This window comes from Tupaia chinensis, unplaced genomic scaffold, assembly GCF_000334495.1.
Source record: "Tupaia chinensis unplaced genomic scaffold, TupChi_1.0 Scaffold000047_1, whole genome shotgun sequence".
Classification (NCBI taxonomy): domain Eukaryota; kingdom Metazoa; phylum Chordata; class Mammalia; order Scandentia; family Tupaiidae; genus Tupaia; species Tupaia belangeri.
Window position 1 is genome coordinate 2,697,143 of NW_006159505.1, and position 1,544 is coordinate 2,698,686.

At 65.5% G+C, this 1,544-nt stretch overlaps 1 protein-coding gene across 4 annotated transcripts in view; it reads left to right on the forward strand.

Moving 5' to 3' along the window:
- RELT (RELT TNF receptor) overlaps nt 1-1,544 on the forward strand; it is a 14,898-nt gene that overhangs the window by 2,860 nt on the left and 10,494 nt on the right. For 2 of the 4 annotated variants that reach the window (XM_027774102.1, XM_014590282.2), the window contains exons 2-4: nt 171-245; nt 371-537; nt 757-836. In XM_027774102.1, the coding sequence (XP_027629903.1) occupies nt 171-245; nt 371-537; nt 757-836 (322 nt within the window). Of the gene's footprint in view, nt 1-32; nt 246-370; nt 538-756; nt 837-1,423; nt 1,539-1,544 lie in introns of those variants that run through there. The other 2 variants (XM_027774109.1, XM_027774103.1) reach the window with 2 other exon arrangements.

The window sequence follows — 1,544 nt, forward strand, 5'->3', positions numbered from 1 at the left end:
CACTGGTAGTACAGCAGGTCTGCAGCAGGCAGGCCTTTCTTGCAGCATGAGGGACTGAGGTTGGAAGAAGGTCCCCAAGGACTTGAGTGGGTGTGGGGAACTCTGTGCGGGTGGTCCTTGTGGCCCAGCATGGTCACCTCTGAGTGTGCTTCTGCCTGCTCTGCTTCCAGCTGCTGCCCTGGCCTCTGGCCACTCCGACACCAGCGACCCCTTGGCAATGCCCGCCTGGAGAGGAGCTGGACCTGGTGAGCACTGAGCTGCCCTTCTGCCCTGTCCTGGGATGGCTGCTACAGATGGGCCGGGTGGCTGGTAGCCTCCCTGGGCCCTCAGCCCTGGCTCCAGGCCTGTTCTCACCCTGTCTCTCCCACAGGACCCCAGGCAGGGTGCAGCCTGCAGGCCCTGTCCCCACGGTACCTTTTCAACCTCATGGGGCTCCAGCCCATGCCAGCCCCATGCCCGCTGCAGCCTTCGAGGGAGGCTGGAGGCCCAGGTGGGCACTGCGACTCAGGATGCAGAATGTGGAGGCTGCCAGCCAGGGTGAGCCACGGGGTGGGCTGTGGGCTTGTGTGGGCGACCAAGACTTCAGATTCTGGGGTCCTGGCCTCACCCTACCCTGAGCAGGGTTCAGTTTTCCCATCTGGGAAGTGGGATGGGGCAGGGCCGACGAGGGTGACAGGGAGGAAGCAATTTAGCCTCTCTCAAGGGTAGTTTGTTGAGGAGTCTTCTGGGTCTCAGTGACATTGTCCCTCCCTGCAGGTGGTTTGGGCCCTGGGGGGCCCCCCATGTTCCATGCCAGCCGTGTTCCTGGGCACCTCTGGGCACTCGTGGCTGTGATGGTGAGTGGCAGGTTGGGACTAGGACTGGGGCTGGGGACAGGGGAGGCGTCTGGCAGGCCTAGACCCCAGTAGGGGTGGCAGGCCCGGGGTCACCCTTGTATACAGAGGACCTGGCTGGTGGCTCCTCTGGCTGTCTGTCACTTGCTTCTGAGCGCAGAGACCAGCCAGCAGATGGCAGCCCTGGCTGAGGCTAGGGACTCAACATCCTGACCCCACCCCATGTCGCCTGACCCCTGTGCTGATGAGCAAGAGCACACTCGCGTGCACACACATGTACACATACGTGTACCTCTCACCGCCAAGCCAGGCATTGAGGCTTCAGTGCACAGACCAGGCCACAGAGGGCCCCGCACCTAGGCACGTGGTCTCTTTGTCCCTCGACCCCAGCATTAGGGTGGGTGGGCTAAGGGCCGCCGTCCTGGGGTCTCACCCAGCTGACCGATCAGGCCAAGGAGGAGGGCACAGGCCACATCGGCCCTTGCTCCCCAGAGCGGCAGGCGTGGGCCCCAGTACCTCAGCCCCACGCTGACCTGGCGGACCTCGGTGTCTCTCTCTGCCTCTGTCTTGCTGTCCGCCGTGGTGCTCAGAGTGGGCGCGGCGGGCCCCACGTGGTGTGGACCTGGCAGCAGGGGCCAGCAGCGGTGGCGGGGCCCCGCGGCCCGGGAACGGCACGCGGGCAGGGGGGCCGGGGGGTGCGGCTGGCCCCCG